Raw genomic sequence first — 18,310 nt, 5'->3', positions numbered from 1 at the left:
ATCATGGGAATTGAAGACTTTTATTTTTCCTTTAAAATCTAGAATTTAAAAAACAAATCCTTTCCTTTCCCTCCTCATGCCTCTACAGCACAAATCCCACTTCTCAATCAAGCTAATACCAGCCAAGAAACATGTCCTGTTTTGCAGCCAGTACGCACCCCAGCTATAGTTTTTGGAGTGCTGCTTGCTGACCCTAACAAAGCACTCTTCACTTCACTTCACTTCAACAAAGAGTTGTTGACTCTTCACTGGCTGCCATAGTAGCTTTAATAAGTTTTTTTTTTTTTTTTTTGGGGGGGGGGGACAGATGGGTGAAGAGAGAGGATAGTGATTAGAAATTCTTTTTTTTTTTTTTTTTTCTAGTTTCAGACAAATAATTTTTGGTGTATCTCACCCTTATACAAATCTCTAATAATTTCTCTAGTCAGAAAAAAAAGCCCCAGTAAGCTAAGCGGTCAGAGAGAGAGATTCCTCACCTTCTTACTTCTCTTCCGACAGTTGCAGTCTCTCAGTCTCTGTTAATTAAACATTAGGGCTGATGCATCAGATTAACTGTCTGGGGTAAGGACAAAACTACTGGCTCTTTCCTCATGTGAAATAAGGCTAATTTTCATTCCTCACAGTGGACTGTACTCATGAGCTATTATGCCTGGCCAGGGAAGCCCGGTGCCAAGACAGAGCCAAACTGAAAGGCCAAGAGGCAGGGCACTGGAGGTTGCGCCACTATGAAGGGGAAAAAAAAAAGTACCCCCCCCCCCCCGCCTTTATTTTTTTTTTCCTATTTTCTGGAAGTGTTTCAAGAGTTCTGTTTGACAGAACAGTTTTCAGTCTCAATGTAAACAAAACACATCCTGATGGACTACAGTTTAATAATTGCATATGCTGCATTTTCTGCTTTTAAAATGAAAAGCCTTACAAGCAACAGGAAGAGCAGGGAAGTAGGACTCAGCTACAGTACTTGCAGCTATTGTGAAACCTACCTATGATCATCTTTTTTAGTCTTGTGTTTTCACAGAGCAAATGTGAAGAACATGGAACACCAAGGATATTCTGGTATATACACATTTTTCCTTGGAAATCCTATAGACACACTATCCACCAGGAAACTACAATCATCCTGTTATGACAAAATTGAAAGATAAAGTTGGAATTATTATGTTCTTTTTAGTTCTGCATTTGGCTTGGATTTTTGTGTATTCAAGCAGAAATGTGATTTTTGGGGGTTACAACAGTGCCTATGAATGTCTTTCTTCTTACCTCAATTAGACTGTAATCTTTTCTGATCAAGGGAGGTTTCTTTTTTATGTTTCTGCAGCATCAATCACACTGCCAGCACCCAATAAATAATCTTACTTGTATCTATGCAAAAAGCAGCAGCTATCTTTATATCAAAATGCATGAATATATTTGATATTTTCCTATATTTGTAGCAGCAGCTGGAAGAGCCACTTAACACTGATCATCTTTTCCTTTTTATTAGAGAAGCCCAGAAGATTCTGAGTCTACTGAAGTTCCTCCAGACAATAAGGTGATCAACACAAAAAGTTAGTATCAATAAAAAGGCTAGGCAAGCAATAAGAGAAGTCTTAAGACCTAAGATGGAATTAAAAGTGTGAAGTTGGCTTAGTTCAGTGTTTGCTATGTGCTACATCACCACATCTGATGGTGCTTGGCTACATAATTAAATCTCTTCTTAAAGACCTTTACAGCTGCCAACTCTGTAATTGTGAAGTTCATTAATCTTATAATGCCCATGCTTTAGTGTTTGTTTACTCATTGTTCCAAACTATTTTTTCTAAATCCTTTGCTTAAAAAGAAACATTCAAAATTTAATATAAACCAAATATTTATCATTGTAAACTTTGATAGGGCCTTTACTTTTAAAGGTAGTGTAATTTTTGTGTTTTCCTTTCCTTTCCTTTCCTTTCCTTTCCTTTCCTTTCCTTTCCTTTCCTTTCCTTTCCTTTCCTTTCCTTTCCTTTCCTTTCCTTTCCTTTCCTTTCCTTTCCTTTCCTTTCCTTTTTCCTTTCCTTTCCTTTCCTTTTTCTTTTTTTTTTCTTTTTTCTTTTTCTGCTCATTATACTAGTATAATCCTGTTTCCTTCTTCTTTTACATGGTAAAGCAATAGCCCCTTTAAACCAGAAGCGATTTATTACATGTATAGAATTCTGCACTCAGGCTGGCTCTCTGGCTCCGTTTTAGGACAACCTGTGTTCTTCAGAGAGCTTCAAAGTAATTCTTATATTCTTTGCTTTGGTGGTATCGATAAGTATTTGCTTTAAACTCTTATTCAAAACTTTAAAAACATTGGTGGTAGTCCTGCACCTATTAGCTTTATGAAAATTATGGAAGAGAATTTGCTATGAGTATCAATCCTCTTATTTAAGCAGAGAAAATAAAGTTAGGATTGTTTAAGAAGAGGCTTTGTAGAAATAGTTACGGTAGTAATTTGATAGTTAATAGTTACAGTTGCAGCAACATAATTCAGGGGAGTTAATTGCTAGTAGCAAAGTTGCTTTAAAATAGGCTGAAAGTAAATGAAGAAAAGCATTCAGATTTGTTTATATGTGAATCTTCTTAACTTTCAGTCAAGTAAGTTCACGATGCTTACATTTGCAATTGCTCCATCATGTTAACCTGACCCCTTTGTTATATTATAGACAACACACTGGAATGAGTTCTAGTAATTATACTACGTCTTTTTCAACAATCACCTACTTGAGTAAAAGAGACTAATAATATCTCAGGGCAGACCCTGATTTCGACTTCACCAGTGCTTATTACAAGTCACAAACTTAATGTAGTGCAGCAATCTATTACTTCTCTGTAACTCATGTTCTGCACTATTGATTATAAACTGCCTATAGTGTTTAGAAAGAACTGTGCAAACTGGGGACATCCATGTCTGGCTCTGTAAGCTGGCAGGAAAATCTAACAAGCCTGCCAATTTTTCTGAACCCGCAGAGCTCCCAGGCAACTGGGCAGGATTTTCTGAATACAGTTGTTAGGCTTTTATGTGCAGTGTGTTGGCTTTTCTTTTTTCTTTTTATTTTATTTTTGTTATTATTTTTTATAATAGTCTGAAAGCTTCAGTTCTAGCCAGTTTGTGTAAGAAAAACATCTCCCCCATCACTATAAAATGGTCATCTCTGGAAAAACATTACTGAAGTAAAACCATGTAATAACAATACTCAGATGGTTCTGCATACCTCCTTAGACTGTCATATTATGTCTGTGTGGGGCCACGAAAAAACATGATGCTTAAGGTCCAAATTGTGAGCCTGCTTTTTCAATCATAAAAGCAACCCTCTGCAAAGTGTGCTGTCTATTCTGCATAGAGGTAAGGTGGATAAGTTTCCTGAGAGGCATTTTCTAATGCCCTGCTTTTACGATTGTGTATAAAATAGCGGAGCCTATGAAATATGTTGCAAAGCCTAGACATTGAGCCTAAATATTGAGCTTCATTGCTACTTGAAGAGAAAAAATCCCTCGTCATGAATCTGCTCAGCATGCTACCCAGCTGTCTGGCTTACAGGCTAGACAGAGAGACTGTCCAATTCCCTAGCTTGATTTCAGTACTTGTATCACCAGTAGCGCCGTTCCTCTCAAGAAGTCTGGTTTGATGTCATGAGCATCAAATGTGCTGTTCCACACTAAGCTCACAGAACAGTATGGGAAGGAAAAACAGCCATCTGCGTCCAAGAGTGATGCTGTAGACAGGAATACTATGAGCATAACTGCTATTAATTGATTGGAACAAAAGTTAGAAATGAACATGCTGTGACACTGAGCTAATAGTGACACTCTGGGGCTTATTGCCTTTCATCTCTATTTTTCCACTTAATACAATCTCATAAAAAACAGACCCTGAAAATATAACTCATTATTAAAATGCTTTACAGTATCAAAATGATCAGCTGCATGAGACTTCATCGTCATTGCACTGTGCAATTCTGAGAGTGATGGTGGAAAACCTCCCAGTTTTAAGGAAAAAAATAATCTAGGATGCAGGAAAACTTGTGTGAATTTCATCAACCAAAAAAAGAGTATGGAAACACTTAGGGTTTATCATAAAATTGGAATCAAACTGAACTCTAGCTTTTTGTGTAAAGAGTTGACCTAAAAAAAAAAAAGTTAAAAAAAAAATCTTCCTGGTATTTTAATCTCTAAATTATTCTACAATCTCCTTTTTCATTTCAAGTGTATTGAAGGAAGTATAATTTCAAGGACAGAACAGACAAGCACTATTGTCTTCTAACCGTTGTGACTTTTCATGATGTTATATGTGAATTCATAAATAAATAAATAAATTTTAACCTAGCAAAAATTACAATACTTTTTTATGTTTAAACTTCTGGGCTTTTTTTGTTATTTGATTCTTTTTCCTTTTTCCTAGGTAAGAAAATTAGCTTGTTAGCAATAATGGTTCTGGTAGGTGACAGTCTTCACAATTTTGCTGATGGCTTGGTAATAGGAGCAGCTTTCTCATCCTCAACAGAAACAGGTGTGACAACAACTATTGCTATTTTATGCCATGAAATTCCTCATGAAATGGGTAAGAAATATATATGTGTATTTTTCCTATTTCCTGATTGGCTTTGTAGTTACAACTTTTCCACAGAATTCTTTCCTGTATGACGTCAGTAGAAATTGCTTATAACATCATGAACTTTAATGGGTGAGGTGGAACGTATCAGATGGGTATATGAAGAGGTTATGTACTTCTCTTTCCCCTTCACAAAAAGGAGACTTCTGCCATAAATATTGGCTACCATCTCATCTCACCTTCTTCAGATGTAAATGGTGTCAGATCAGAGTTGCCCTTTATTCTCATGTGTATAGAAACAAAAAAAATAGTAAGTTGTGAGAAAGAGCCATGTGTGCAAGAACAAGCATTCCTGACACAATGGCCTATCCGAGTTTTAATATGCAGCAGAGCTATTTAACAATGCAACCTTCGGGCTACCCTCATTCCTGCTACTAATCAAGAATAACAAGATAATAAAAGAAGATGTATGACCTATTTTACAAGCAGACAGGACAGTAAGATAGTTCTATTGAAAAAATTCCCCAATTATCGCCTTATTGTAAATCTTTCAGTATGGCTGAAGTTGTTCCTGACGTTGTGATGATTAACATACATATAATGGCAAGACTGAGTTGAGAACTTTAGGTTCAGCTTCCTCCCTCCCTCCCTCCCTCCCTCCCTCCCTCCCTCCCTCCCTCCTTCCCTCCTTCCCTCCTTCCCTCCTTCCTTCTGGAGATTTCTTTTGCTGTCTCTGTAGAAAACTTCCCCAAACAAAAAGGTGGGATGGGGAAATCTTGTAAAACTGGTAACTCTTGTTTAAATTTCAAAGAAAATGTAAAAGTACTGAATACCTAACTCCAAAGCCAGACTTTAATTCTGGTGCAATGGTACCACAGTGTCTAAGTCATATTTCCACATGGATAGAGAAGAATTTTTACAATCTATTGCTGTGGGCCTCTTATAAGATCATTTATTTTAGAAGGAAAAATATGTGATAGGATTCTGATGTACAGTTTAAAAAATCTAAAACCAGTGCAATTGAACTCAATCTGGAATCAGACAGAAATAGTTTTTTCTGACTTGCAGCACCTGTAAAGCACTCAAAGACCTTGTAAATATACTCACATGATTTTAACTGGCAAGTTCCCAATCAAGAAAGATTTAGAAACTCTGGGAAAGCATGTGACTTCACTTTTGCATGTATCCAAGTTGGAAATATCACAGAACATCGAGAACTAACAGAAGCCACTCCTGTATACTGTATGCTATCTTTAGGAACAGCTAAACAAATACAAATTATTATTATTATTTTTTTGATACAGGTTGAGTTTATAACCAATTCTATAGAAATCTAAGGGCAGTCCTCCATCCTTCACTGTCTTCTTTGTACATATCTTAATTATTTTACTTCATGTTTTATTACAAAGAATCCTAGAAATATATTTATCAGCTAAATAATGATTTTTCTGTCTTCTTTTTTCTCTGTGCAGGAGATTTTGCTGTGCTGCTAAGTACTGGGCTCCCCACAAAGATTGCAATTTTGATGAATTTTATAAGTGCACTAACAGCATTCTTAGGGCTTTATATTGGCCTTTCTGTTTCAACTGACCCATGCATTCAAAACTGGATTTTTACAGTTACCGCTGGGATGTTCTTGTATTTATCTTTAGCAGAAATGGTGAGAAATTCTGCCTATTGTTATACTTTCTTTTTAACATATCCACATTACAGATGAGTGTCAGATGAACTTAGAGGAAAAAAATATTCATATAGGCTTCTTGGGAAGAACACACCTGCCATGTATGTGTACAGTGCTTAGATCAATGGCCTGGTTTTATTTGGTGTAACTGCCATTACAGGTGTGATTAGTAATAAAAAGGTGAAATAAAGGCTATAAAGAGAGTAACATATGAGAAAGGCATAGAGGACTTTTAAAAGAGGATTTATACATTGATATAAATCAATATATATTTAGGTCTGGAAGAATTGCTTAAAGATAACTTAAAATAACATTAAAAAAAATTGAACCTGCAGGGTTTTTTTTGCTTTTTGTTTGTTTGTTTTTGTTTTTGTTTTTAAATCTTGAATAATTTGGTTATATTTGGTTACATTTTTCTTGTTACTTTTTTTTTTTTCTCTGTATATTCTTCATCCATTATTTCAACATGAATTTGCAGTTTCTGAACTAAAATGCAAGATGCTTATCCTGTGCTCTCTGTGGCCTGCCTTTCTATCTCAGAGAGGTTTGGATGAGTTCCTAAGCAATTAAAAACCTATTATATTGTCTATTTTTTTCATATTTTCCATCATTTTTTATAATCCCAGTTCAATAGCAATGATCTAACTATACAAAAATAAAATCTGAAGACAAAAAAAAATTGGGAGAGAGAACTGGGAGAGAGAGGCCTAAGGGCTGTGGAAGAACAGAGTGGAGTCACTCATGTCTCAGGACACATAATTTACTGAAGAGATGCCTAAACGTTACACTCATAATAACACAGAACTTAATTACCTTGCTAGATTATTATAATTTTAAGTGTCACATGGCTCTTTAACTAATGTATGTTAAGATAAAATTGTTTTCAAGCTTCTGAACAAAGACTGAGTACATCGAGTCATTAGGTCCAGAGGTTGAAAAAAAAAAAAAAAAGGTTTCTCTCCTCATAAACTGTTACCACGCCTTTCCCAAATCTGGCTGTCTCTGTTTTGTTTACTACCACCCCTCACCTCATGCCTATGATATCATTTGCCAGGTTCAGGAATTATACTTGAAACCTCATATGCCACGTTAGTATTATAACCCATTAAAAAATCTACTTGTAATCATTGGCCTTAGACCTTGGGTGTTTTATAGTCCATTTTTTCCTACTGTAACATAAGTAATGTGAATATAAAATGCTCCTAAGAGTTTATGAGGGAATGCCTGAGGATTGTGGATGTTTCAACCGTCCTGACTGAGGTAGTGAATAACAGACAAGAACATTGTGTACCAAGATACCATTGTGTATCTTCTTCTGACACAGAGAAATTTGGAGGTGAGGCTGCCTTCCTATTGAATAATAGGCACGGATTTATTAACATGGTTAAGGACTTAGTCATATCTTTCCTTCAGAGAAGGATCAGGAGGATCAAGCTCCTAGAACAACACCACATTTTTTCCCAAGTCTTCAAAGCAATGTGCCAGATGTAAAGCCCAAGAAAATACACAAATTTATGCAGAAAGAGGGTGCACATTTTTTCTTGTTCTCAGCTCAACACTGTAACCTTGTTCTTGATGTGAGGAGGAGAAAGAGAGAAAGAGAAAGATCTTACTTCCCTCACCTCCCTGCTATGAACAGTAGGGCTTCCGATCAGTTTTTCTCTGCATTTTGTCAAAAGAACTGCCATTGGGTTGCTCATCTGTTTGCCAAAAGTGCAAGTGCTAAGTATCACAGATATTATTTTATTTCAAAAAATTCCTGTAGCATGGCAGGAATCTATTGATCTGAAAAATTTCATGTGTTTGTATAGTATATCTCAAAAGATGATCAGCCATGCTTTATATGTTTTTCAATTTTCTGCATGCAAATAACTTTCATTCTCTGTTGCATTCTCATCAACAAACAGCAATCATCAATGTTCCTTCCAAAGGTGTACAAACACCTAAGGGTGTGCAAAGCATAACTATAATTTTCAGAATTTGTTTTATGGACTTTCACATACTTCCTGTGTTAGTTAAATAAGACTGAACAGTTTCACTGATCTCTGCATTGTGGAACATTGAGGGATATGAGAGGGAGGTTCAGTCACAAGACAGCACTGTGAGCTTGCTGCACAATCAAGCTGGTACAAAACTACTTTTGTGCTTAACTAAATATTTTTTCATTCCTAAAAATGGCATTCTAGCTCCATTAATAAGCAGCATAGACTAATCATTTTAAAAATCTGAGGGGAAGGACAATGGATAAAATGATTTATAGCCTTCATCATTTTTCCCCAAGGAATTTTGCAAAATTTTTCATCTTCATAGCAATTAGGGAAGGTAGAAGGGAGGAATATTTTGATTTGCAAATGTGTATGCACAGGTGAAATATTACAATGTGAACTGATTGTTGGCTTCAAGATATGCATGTAAGTGAAAACCCATAATATCATGTCTTTAGATTCTTTTTAACCAAAATTAAATCCCCTGAAAAGCAGCTTTTTATGAAAAGTATAGTGAGATTTTTGTGCTTGCCCTCTGTTTAGAGGTCATAACTATAATCATATCATTGCACTATTTCCAAAGATCCTTTCATCAAAAGCATATCTTTTCTTTAACATTCATTTAATCTGAAACAAAACTTGAGACATCGATACATGGAGCGGAACAGACCAACTCACTCCTAATGAATTGTTTCTTTGATAAAACGTCCTCTTTTCCTCTTGAGAAACAAACCTGCAAATCCTTAATCAGCCTTTTGAATGAGTATCTATGAAGTAACCATTATGGATAAATATTTATGAATTCACCTGTATTGTATTAAACCCTAAGGACTGGGAGATCAAATCCTATAGGCTTATATGGTTACTGACCAAAAAAAATTACTGTCTAATTTGGAAGGTGGAAGATAGAAGCAAGAAAGAGAATAAAGGTATCAAAGAAATGTGAGCTAGCCAACCACTCCCTGCCTGAGGCACCTAACTAAAGTTTTCTCTGACTAACCTTAAACTTATCTTTTGGATTTTGGAGACAAAGGGGTATTTTTAAAGAGGCTTATTGTACTGTTGTGGCACAACAGCACAGCCATACCATATGTGCCCCAGCTTGGTAGAACTCGTGTTTAACCAGCCCATGGCTTAGAGCCCTCATACCTTCAGTCAGCATGGTGCTTACTAATTCTTCCTGTACTCATGATAAAAATATAAGCTGAAGTAAGAGTAGAGTAGTCCTTCAGTTAACAGTAACTCTTTGGCCTCCAACAGACTTCAAGCATTAGCAAGTGTGATGGCATCCAACAGCTTGGTTATGGTGCTGTTAAATTCTGGTGTTGCGCATCTGCCAATGGAATAGCCTTATGCTTCCCAACTGGAAGCATTTCCCTGCTGTGCCACACACATTCTGTGCATGCAAGTTCACAAAGAGTAGGGGAACCATAACTGATACTGTGGCAGCAGTTAGCTTTTATTTTCAAAGAGATAAGCAGGGATGTCACACTAGGTAAAGCTATAAAAATAATCTGTGCATTTTTTAAGAAGCATATAGGTTAAGTAGAGGGAGTAGAGATCTGCACTGGACACAGGAATGGTACTGCCTGCAGAGAATTCCTTTTTGAATCTTTCTTAGCAACCTATTTTGCCATGTGTATACCATAAGTCAGCAGTGACACCAATAAGAGAAAATAGTGGCTTTTGCAGTGGAAGGGGGAAAAGTTTTCTCTTGTACATGGTCAGAGAACTTGTTCATCTATGTGCTGGGGAAGAAGATAAAATAGACTGATTATAAAGATAAATTAGAAAGAACAAAGGTCTGGACTGAAAGCCTGGATTCAGGCCTAAGCTGTAATTAACCGTTTTTATTTATATACAAAACAAAAACCACATGCTCTGAACACTTACAAGATGACAGTTCAGATTTTGATTTACATCAGAATTCTGAGGTGTTTACATTTGCTCTAGGTTAAATGCTTCTGAAGCCCCTTAAATATAAGTTAAATATAACTGCACGAGTTTTTAAAATGCAGATTTGTACCATAATTTAAACTGCTGCCCAGTAGTTGCAAAGATTTAAGGCTTCTGGGTTTGCCTGTTATTTTTAGGCAAAATGTTAAAGTGTGGGCAGATTTTTCACTCTAAAGCCTTCATTTGGGCCCATATCAACTGTCAAAGAAAGAGGAGTGCCAAAGAAGCAGACCCAGAGACCCCACTCCGACAGAGGGAAGGACGAGCATAACAGCAAATAGGTGTAAATGTGCCCCATCAGCCTCCTTGCTCAGCACCACTCCACTGTCTCCCAGTGGCTGATGCTGTTACAGCGTGAGGAGGCTCTAAAAGAGCAAACAAAATAAGTGGCTTCATTCCAGCATAGGCTGTGAGTGGAGCAGGAAGGCAAAGCAATGGGAAAGTGCCAGGACAACTCACTCAATTTTTCGCATATTTTAATTTGTTTTGAAGTTCTCAAAAAAATAGACAAAAACAAACAACACCAAAAAATAAAAATTAAAAAGTGCAGTGCCAGGCAGTTACTCTATCTTTATTTCCAAAATGGATGCGAAAATAGCAGCAGTTGTTAGTATCTCCCCTGGTGTCCACAATACACAATACATGAATACTAAGAGTCTGAGCCTAAGGCATTATTTTCACAGGCTCTATTGAGACATACATTTTGTTTAAAACTTCGATAAAAGATCACGTAGGGTGGAAGGTCAACATGTAAGTAGCTTCTAATATGATTATAAACAGCTGCTGCTCTTTTACTTGATTTAAAACTTTCACAGAAAAATATTAAAGGTATTTACTTTCCAGCATATTAAAAAAAAAACAAAACTGTTTTCTACTTATGTACTTACCAAAGCCCAAGTAAATAGGAGTGCTGCCAGTTATTTCAGAAAGAGCAGGATTGACCCTATATATAGTACAGAAACAAAATAACTCAAACTAGTTTATTTCCACAAAAGGGAATCACTAATTTTACTAAATAAGCATTTCCTTACAGACAGCTGTATAAAATTACTAAAAACTATTGAGAAGTTAAGAAATCTTGGAATCTCATTTATATTTCTTTTTGGTATTAGTAAAAGAACCAAAATGGGTAGAATTTTATTAATTTAAATATTTCACAGTCAAGATCTGTGTCATTACAATGTACAGAACATGCAACAGATTAATAGCTATATTCAGAAACACAGTATTTTGAAACTCTTTTTTTAATGAAGTTTGTCTTGTTTTCCCATAAGACTTTTTTTCCCAGAGATGAATATATCTGGCTCTCATTCTGGTGTTTTATTCTTTTTTTAGCTTCCTGAAATGACTCATATTCAGACACGGCGACCCTGGTTGATGTTTCTCCTACAGAACCTTGGATTACTATTAGGCTGGCTCTGCCTCTTACTTTTGGCTATATATGAACAGAAAATTAAAATATGAGTTTTCCATCAGAAATCTTGAAGTACCACTTACAACAGTGGATAGCATTATTCACAGTTTTGTCATGTCTGTTACAGTGATATATAAATTAAGCTGTTGGGATTTTTATATCTGAACAGTAGATAACTATTTTACTTTATTAACTTATTGTTCAGATGATTTTTTTTTTTTTGTAGACATGAATGTTTAGAATTATGTTTTATTTGTTACTGAGTTTACCAGATCCCATGCTCAAACTCACAGGAGCTTTTGATTAGTTTTTTATTGAGACTGTTCTAGTTGAATGCTCTAAGTGATCTCTGCCAGTCTGATTGAAGAAAGAATAAAACACTTTTATATGCAATAATTAAAGTGGACTAACCATATTTGAATAATTTGAAACAGAAAAGTTTGTTGCCTCATAGGAATAAATGTATTTACATAAAACTAAAAAGTATAACAAAACTAAACTGTTAAATGCATACAGCAATCTCTTTATAGTATCTTCATTATTTATTTTGCCAGCATAATGATCCTTCTTAGTCGTAAATCACTGGTCCACTGTAGTAGGTAAAAAATGATGAGTGTAAGTGCTTTTCTGACTGTCGCATAGTTTGTCATACATATGATGGAATTGTGACAGTCAAGCACTGGACCATAATAATTGTCATAGTAACCACCTTCTGCTCCCACTCCTGACAGATGTTTGAGAAAGATTATAAGAAAAGTTGAAAGGATTTCTTCCCCAATATCCCTTCCAGCCTTCTCAAATCAAGGGTTTCCTTGAGCCAGATGTTGCTTTTGAGCCATCATGTTTAATAAACTCCAATAGTGCCTTCCAGCCAGCAATTAGCTTATTCATACAAATGCGATGTGCATTGTGCAAAGAACTTTTTCAGTTGTCTAAAGTGTATATAGTTTTGCTCTCTTAGGGTCTGACTCCTTCTAACTGAGTGATTTTTGTGTAATTAGTCCTCTTGATTTCATGGGAATTCTGCGTAAGTTACAGATGACTCATTTAATTTTGTGTTACAGAATCAAGCCTGAAACAAATATACAGATTATGTCCTGATTCTGAGGTGCTGAGCAGCTTCCAGGAGGTACTGAGCAGCACTCAGCTCTGTGATTTCTATTACCAAGATGCTGTCATTTTTTGGCAAAAGGAATACTCCCCTACCTAATTTATGCTTTTATAGGACAGTTGAGGCGCATTTTTTCTCCCTTCTCTCATGTGTGTTAATAAGGAGAGCAAGTTACAGAACGAACTTATATTCGTTATGCAAACAGGTGCATACTTTTCTTCCTTGTCTTAATTAACTTTGAAAAACAGCTACATTATGATACTTTTCAACTCTCAGAATGTTTTGTGCATATATTTCACAACTTCTACTGAAGGTACAATTATTCCCATATTACAGAGATCAGACTCTATATTAGAGCAGTGTCAGTTCTCAAAGGCTTCATGGGCACCACACTACCTTAACATCAAAATTTAAAATGAAAATAAGTGTGATTTTTATTGTTTAGAACAGCCTAGGTTCATGGGCTTGTGGACTCCTGGTCCTCCACAGGCCACCCTTAGATCATTTTAAAGGTAGCTATGTACTCATTTTCAGTGCCTGTAAATTTTGGGAATCTCTAGCAAATACCCCAATGCACATCTAAGTGTACATATACATACCTTCAAAAACCTTGTCACAAACAATTTATCCAAGGTCACACAGGAAGTTTCTATCTGGCTAGGGAAATGAACCAAGCTGTTTAAAGTCCCAAAGTAAAATACAAACCTGTTTTATGTAGATGTGCAAATATTATGACTGCTTTTTTCTGTGGGTTTAACTTTGAAAGCTGCCTAGTCAGCTGAGAAGTCCTAGCTGATGCTTCTCTTTTCAAAGGTTTCGTTTTTCAGGAGTTTGTGCTTGTTTTTAGGAAGGTAAGATTTTTTTTTTAATGTTTTTCCAGTATTTCATCTGTTTGTATTGGCACAAATTCAATGACCTTCAGCTGTGGCAGTCAATTCAAGCAATAGAAGGACACCACTGGACGTAAGCAAAATCTATTCTTGTATCAGATGGTGCAAATGAATATTGGAAACTTGTTATTTCAAAGAGCAGAGCTACTGTACTTTGTTTATATATGCTTAATGCTCACTACAACAGGAAACAAGATTACCGACATGATCATGTTTTGGCAATATTATTATATTCTGAAATATTTTTTTATCATCAATGTGTCAGAGAGAGGGCAAGTAATTTCTGGCAGTGTGTTCTTTAAAGTTGCATACAAGCATGGGTTCACATCCTGACATGATCTGTGAGCACACTGTATTTGCATCAATCCATTCAGAAAATACTATCTTTTGGCTACATATATATTTATCAGATTTTTTTCATCACACTAAACAAGCAAGTGTATTCATACAGCTTTCACCTCATGCACAAATGCATCAATCAGAATGCCAGTTACTCTATTTCTGCTGCAGAGTTGTCGTGTTTCCGTGGTGTTTATCAGTACGTGAGCAATTCAGTCACCATTTTGACTTGGTACCAAGTCTGAATACCCAGTCTCATTAGCCCATAGACGTTTGAATTCTTACAGTACCTATGAGAGAACTTTTGCTTCTGCTTAAAGTTGGTTACTCTGCTTTAATTCTCCTGGCATTAGTATGTTTAAAATTGGATACTGAAGATGGAGCATTACCAGACATAAAGCAAAACTAGACTGTATTTCAGGAACGATGCATTTTACAGGGTATTGGAAACTATTTTATAGGTCACTGAATTTGAAAACTAGATCAGTTTAAATCTGAAGGATTCATCTTTTTGTTAAAGTTCTCTGGAAAGCCCAAGAAAAAAGAGAGAAGAATATGGTTTTGTGTCCTTGCAAGAGGGAAGGTGGTACAAAAGTATTCCTACGATGCATTCTCTTTTTGTTTGTTTTAAATGCTGTAGAGTTTATTCATACAGATTTCAAACAAGGCTCTATTTAAAGCCAGATATTTCTTTCTGTTCCTCCAAACCTAACAGACAGAGAGCATAATATGCCAATGTTTTCATTGAGTCAAATCCTGAGTAAGGGCTGCAGAACTTCATCACTTGCAGCCTCTAAATCATGGCTGGGTATCTCTCTAAGAGGTATGCAATTACTCAAACAGATGTTATGTGCTTGATGGAGAGATTACTTGGTGAGGTTTTACAGCCTGTCAGGCAGTTCTGACTAGATAATCATAATGTTCCTTTGAAACCCTAAAATATATGAATCTATAGATACAGGATTTTTTCTGCAAGAAGAGGGTTAGTATTTCTCTCTTTCATCTATTCTTAGTTTTCAGACACTTTCATGATGAAAAAAAAAATTGCTTTCCTACATACACAGAAAATGAGAGAAAAAGGAAGGTTGAAAGAATTTGTTTGCTACAGTATCTTTTCCTGGAAGTTAAGTGGTAGAAGGCCTCATAAAAAACGCTTCCAGCTCCAAACTATAAGGGATCCTAAGCATAAGAGATTTGACTTTGTACATCTCTTTTTTTTTTTGTATATGTTACACATTACCCAGTGACTCTTAAGATAAATAGTACCTTCTTTGCAGCCAGCTATCCCAATGCCCTTAGAAAGTTTCTGGAGCTCATCTGCATGTTTTAAATACTGCCATCTATTCTGCTGTTGTATTTTATGCTTTAAACAGGAAGGTGGCATTTATCCAGAGACAAAAAAAATGCCTTTTTAATGTAGGAGAACATGGTTGGTTTTGATACAGCAACCCACCCTTAGCAAATATATTTGGATTGTTTTTCTTTCATTTTGCCATTGCATTGGAGAATGTGTATTATCATTGTAACAATGTTTGGCCTGCATCTGGAAACCAAGAACAGGTTTACACCAAAGTGAGGATTAGGGCTGATAATTTTATAATTAGGGATTACTTTGTCAATGTTATTAGCTTCTCTTGCTTTACCGTAACCTGTTGTCAAGTCTTATCTTAAAAATAAGCTGCCTTCTATTGTGATTGCAGCCTTAGGAATGTGACTGCAGAAAATACAAGCAGTAGTTACACAATGGCTTTAATCAAAACAAAAACTCCTGTAATTTATTTTATTAGGGCCACCTTCATTCCGTTCTCCCCAGAGAAGCAAAAGATCCACATGCAGCACTGCTGCCGCGGGTCATGCAGGGGAATGTAAGAAGTGCCTTCTTCCTTTTATGTCTCTGATAACGGTCCGGAGCACAACAGGAGACGCTGTATAGCAGCCCCATTGTATTGAAGTCACTGCCAAGCTCCCATCGCCGGCAGCGCAGAACAACATCCTGGAGCTGGTGGGGGTGCGGGAATCGCAGAGGGCTGGCGCTGCTTCCTCTGCAGAGATGACAGGAGACAGAGCAGGCAGGGTAGCTCCACAGCTCTCTCCGAGAGGCCTTCCTGCAGCTCCCCCATACCGCAGCGGGCATTTTGACGGCTGCAGAGAAAGGATCAAAGGTTTTATAGCTGTCTCTGCGGCGTCCTGAAGGGGCTCACTTCAGGGCAAATTCTCAGACGGTACTAGTAGTCTTGGCTTTGGATGCCAAGGATATCGTGAAAGCGATCTGGCTGATAACCCTGTGAGTGCAGGCTCGGGCTGTGCACTCCACAGCACCCCAGTGATCCAGTGCTGTAGACATGTCTGTATGTGACATCATTTTCATCCCACTGAAGCTGGCTTGGGAACCCTTCCTCATCCTTCTCCCAGGGGCCAACAGAGACTATCCTGGCCTATCCCATGACAGAGAGGAGGTGGGTATAAGTGACTAGAGTAGGCGATTATTGTGACACATCTGAGTCTTAATTTAAAACCACAGTAATTTCTGCTCTCTTTTCATGGCCTCTACACTGAAGTGGAATCATCAGGACAACTGGTCTGTTGGGTAGGTGCCCAGGTTGCCCTCACCAAGGTAGGTGGTGGGCAAGCAGCACCCATGTCCCGGCCAGACTACTGTTTCAGAGTATCCCAGGTGTCTCTGTCATTGCCTACCAGACACGATATCCACCAGCACACCACCTCTCACAAAAACTCTTTTTGGCTTCTCTGGCAAGGACTTTCTAGAATTTGCCATATCACCTGCTTGTCTCTGGTATGCAAATATCACAATCCATAAACTAGTCCTATATATGTGCTCTTACCTGTCATTCTCTTTCAACATCCATACTGATGGTTTTGGAGTTATGTGTTGCAAATACTTGTGACTTCTGAAGTTCAGAAAGAGCAACACAACACTGGAAATTTCACTGAGACCTATGCAGAAGTAGAGATTATTATCTACACCATGGTGCCAGCAATTTTATTCTTCTTATTCGAGAGACACTGCTATGAGCACTAGACATAAGGACAAGTCCTTCTTTTGTATCCATGCTGAAGTGTGTTGGTTTAGTCTTGGTGGTCTTGGGTGGTTTTATCGATAGCAACTGTACTGTGTCCTAATTTCAGGACTTCAAAGTCATCTTCATATTTCTGTGCAAATGTTTAGTTTTAGCTCTGGAGCAAGAGCAGACCTACTTTCTGGATGCTGTCCTAATCCAAAAGGGTATGGGCATTGCATTTGTGAAGTTCACGCACAGAAGTCATCTATATGCATGATACAACAGTTCAAAAGCAAGTAACTGTAATCATCAGCAAGTTCAGAAGGGCATAACTGGACAGTATACATCTGTTTAATATGTCCAGGACAGCATAGCAGCATAGATAGAAAATGACATCCACAGCTGAGCTAAAGGAAGAATGCAATTAATTCTGGAAGTACTATACACATAAGGAGTCCAATGAATATTAGAATCATTCTGTCAGTCTCCTAGACCTCACTAATGATAATTTCTAGTGCACCTTGAATAAGGCTTCAGAAGAAAGATGCAATGGAAAATAAGTCTGCTTCTTTAATTTGGTGAAGAAATGAATACAAGTGGTGATGCACTCTAAATTGCATCGTGATTCATCATCGTGTACAAATGCAAAGCATCTCCTTTTCCACTTGGAGACAAACAGGGCAAAACAGATACATACCAGAAAAGCCAGAACAAGGAAACGTCTAGGGAGAAAGTTCTTGTAGTTGATAGGGTAAATGCCGAAAGAAACAACAAATATATAAAGCAAATCAGCTCCTCCGCACTGTAGTTCATTCTCTTTGGCAAACATTAAACCCACACAATTCTCTACAAATGTTGCTTGAAAATATCGTGTCTAAGAAGTAGAGTTTCAACACTGGAAATAGTTTAAATATTACAAAACAGATGACTTTTAATAACTCTCAAACTTGAGACATGCATTGAAAATATGATCCATATGTTCATAGCCATATATTTTGGAAAATACATATTCATAGTTGATTAAATCAGTACAATTTCATGAGCAAGATTTCAATTCCATCTGAAGTAATGAGAAATGAAAAAACTTATGAAAGCATAGTCCATCTTCTAACATTTCCTACTACCAAACCCCCTACTTTTTAATTTGGCTTGTTGTGCTTGTAATTAACATGAATATGCCGTTTGTCTAGACAACAGAGTAGCTGACTGTCTGGCATAGTGTTATGTGGCATTATTAGAGTGTACTAAGAAAGCACATGACTGTTGAAAATTCTTTTCTAGCACGTAATATTTTAATATGCCATCAAAATTCTTAGGTTGTATTGTACTTAAATAACCCTCCACCCTCGACCTTGAGTCTCCTTTATG

General features: G+C 36.8%; 1 protein-coding gene across 5 annotated transcripts in view; it reads left to right on the top strand.

The window, feature by feature from the left end:
- SLC39A12 (solute carrier family 39 member 12) overlaps window positions 1-11,735 on the top strand; it is a 34,909-nt gene extending 23,174 nt beyond the window's left edge. For all 5 annotated transcript variants that reach the window (XM_066991648.1, XM_066991647.1, XM_013172090.3 and 2 more), the window contains 4 exons: window positions 1,481-1,544; window positions 4,397-4,555; window positions 6,019-6,206; window positions 11,504-11,735. In XM_066991648.1, the coding sequence (XP_066847749.1) occupies window positions 1,481-1,544; window positions 4,397-4,555; window positions 6,019-6,206; window positions 11,504-11,632 (540 nt within the window). In that variant the 3' untranslated portion in view covers window positions 11,633-11,735. The remainder of the gene's footprint in view (window positions 1-1,480; window positions 1,545-4,396; window positions 4,556-6,018; window positions 6,207-11,503) is intronic.
- The last annotated feature ends 6,575 nt before the right edge of the window (window positions 11,736-18,310 follow it).

Source organism: Anser cygnoides, chromosome 2 (genome assembly GCF_040182565.1).
Source record: "Anser cygnoides isolate HZ-2024a breed goose chromosome 2, Taihu_goose_T2T_genome, whole genome shotgun sequence".
Lineage (NCBI taxonomy): Eukaryota > Metazoa > Chordata > Aves > Anseriformes > Anatidae > Anser > Anser cygnoides.
The sequence above is the reverse complement of the archived record's forward strand: the minus strand, read 5'-3'. Positions and strand labels throughout refer to the sequence as shown.